Source organism: Antrostomus carolinensis, unplaced genomic scaffold, assembly GCF_000700745.2.
Source record: "Antrostomus carolinensis isolate BGI_N321 unplaced genomic scaffold, ASM70074v2 scaffold22801, whole genome shotgun sequence".
Classification (NCBI taxonomy): Eukaryota; Metazoa; Chordata; class Aves; order Caprimulgiformes; family Caprimulgidae; genus Antrostomus; species Antrostomus carolinensis.
Window position 1 is genome coordinate 2,895 of NW_010292293.1, and position 2,031 is coordinate 4,925.

Genomic DNA, 2,031 nt, shown 5'->3' on the forward strand with positions numbered 1-2,031 from the left:
CATTGTCCGGGACAAACCAGCCGGATGAGCTGCTGAGAGGGAATATCAGCACCGGCTGCCACTGTAAATGGTGCTGGGGGATTTTAATGAGGGTGAAAGTGGAGAGTTTTGGGGCACAGGGATGGCACAGACAAGTTAAACTTGAGAAATAAAATAAGCAAAAAGATGACAGAAGGGCGGCGTGGGGAGACACAGGCACGGGAAGGGGATGAGATTGAGATGGGGGGAGGAACAGGCGCCGTTTCTCTGCTGTTTTCTTGTTGGGTGGGTTTATTTTTCCACTTGTCAGGAAGATGAGGGAGAGGATTTCACCCAGTGGGGTTGTCACCATCCCACACGTCACCGAGAAGGGACACAAGTGGTTAGAGACCAAATTGCCACCTTACCTGCTCCACATCACCCCGGGGAGGGGATACACAGACCAAATTACCCCCCAGCTTGGCTTTCCAGCCCTTAAAACCAATATCCCCAGCCTTCCTGAAGAAGGTAGATGCCACACCAGTGGTGAGCTGCCCTACCTTCTGGGATCCATGCTGGATGGTGGTGATGCAGACAGGATCCACCAGCGGTTTGGGGCGCTTGGCCGACTCCTCGATGATCCCTTGCCATTGCCGCGGCAGCCCGGTGAATTTCTGCTCTTGCTGGTCGTATCCGGTGTGAACTCTGTGCTCAAAGTTGGAAGGAGCAGAGATTTCGAGGCGTTTCTTCTTCTTGCTGAACATGGTGAAGGTGGTTAGAAGAGCTGTAGGGTAAATAAAAATAATAAAGGGATAAAAATATGAAGTTTGGAGGAGGAGGAGGAAGGTGGGAAGCGCCCCGGTGACCTCGGCGAGGAATAAAACCAACCACCTCTCGTTTAGGAACTGATTTTGCTCTCTGGTAAATTAATTACTGGCCACGTGTGTGTGCCAGGAAGGAAACACCTTTGAGGCACGTGTCTTGGGAGGTTGGGATCTATTTATCCCCCCCCAACCCCTCATGATCCCCCCATCGCTCCTGGTTTTGTGTGTTTGAGGCCAGATTTGTGGGTCCCTCCTGCCTTGAGTGTTTTGAACAGCGACTGCAAAGCAGGATGACTGAGGGGGGTTTTTGGGGTCACTCTGTGAGGTTTTTGGGCTCCAGGTTGCCCCGTCCATACATCACACGAGGAAATCCCACGTAACCTTTGGCTCCTGCACCCGCTTGTCCCTCTTTGTCACCATCCCAGTGGGTAATTTCCTCGGCTCTTCCCCTTCCAGCAGCTTCCCCGACACGCTGGGGCTGGACTCTGCTTCCTTCCACCGCAGCTGCCGGGTTTTTGGCTGTCCCTGAGGTGAGATGACGCCGTCACTGGAGATTCAGCAGCTCACACGAGCCACCCAGATGGTCGTGGACATCCCTGTGCTCTCCACCTCAGCTCCATCATCTTCCCAAAGCCATGAAGGGACGACAGGACCAGGAATCTTCTCTCTTTTGGGATAAAGCTGCTTTTTTCCCCACTCATCTTCTCTTCCTCCCCAGCGTAACTCTCCTGGGGTTATTTTTCATCCAGGAGAAGTGACATTTTGGGAACTCCTGATCTTGCAGACATTTTCCTACGTCCCTTTTCTTTTTGATGTAATGCTCCTAAATTCAAAAACTAAGCAAAAAACACCCCCTCCTGCAATTAAAATCTAGATTATTTTTGTTTTAATTAAAATAAACCCACAAGGGAAGCACCTCAGTAGGTGACACAAGCCCGGGTGGCCCGGTGACACACAGGAAAAGGTCCTTTTGCTGGATGTTGGTGACTAAACAGCGTCCCTTAAACCTTTTTACCTACGTGGCGTCGCTTAAAACCACGGTCGAAGCGTCGTTTGAAAGCTACAAAGTGAATAAAACCAGCAAGAAAAACAACCTGAGCTGGGAAAAAAAAAGCTGGGTGTGGAGATGCTCAACCCAGAGTGTTTATTTACTCAGGTGCTTCCACGCAGGTCGAGGAGCCTGAAACACCAAGTCAAGGCTGAAGAAAATCATAGACTCATGGAATGGTTTTTGGGTTGGAAGGGACCT

General features: G+C 50.8%; 1 protein-coding gene across 1 annotated transcript in view; it reads right to left on the reverse strand.

Moving 5' to 3' along the window:
• LOC104531890 (serine/threonine-protein kinase PAK 4-like) overlaps nucleotides 1-722 on the reverse strand; it is a 3,265-nt gene extending 2,543 nt beyond the window's left edge. The window contains exon 1 of the mRNA XM_029087205.1: nucleotides 519-722. Within this exon, the coding sequence (XP_028943038.1) occupies nucleotides 519-722 (204 nt within the window). The remainder of the gene's footprint in view (nucleotides 1-518) is intronic.
• Nucleotides 723-2,031: the final 1,309 nt, after the last annotated feature.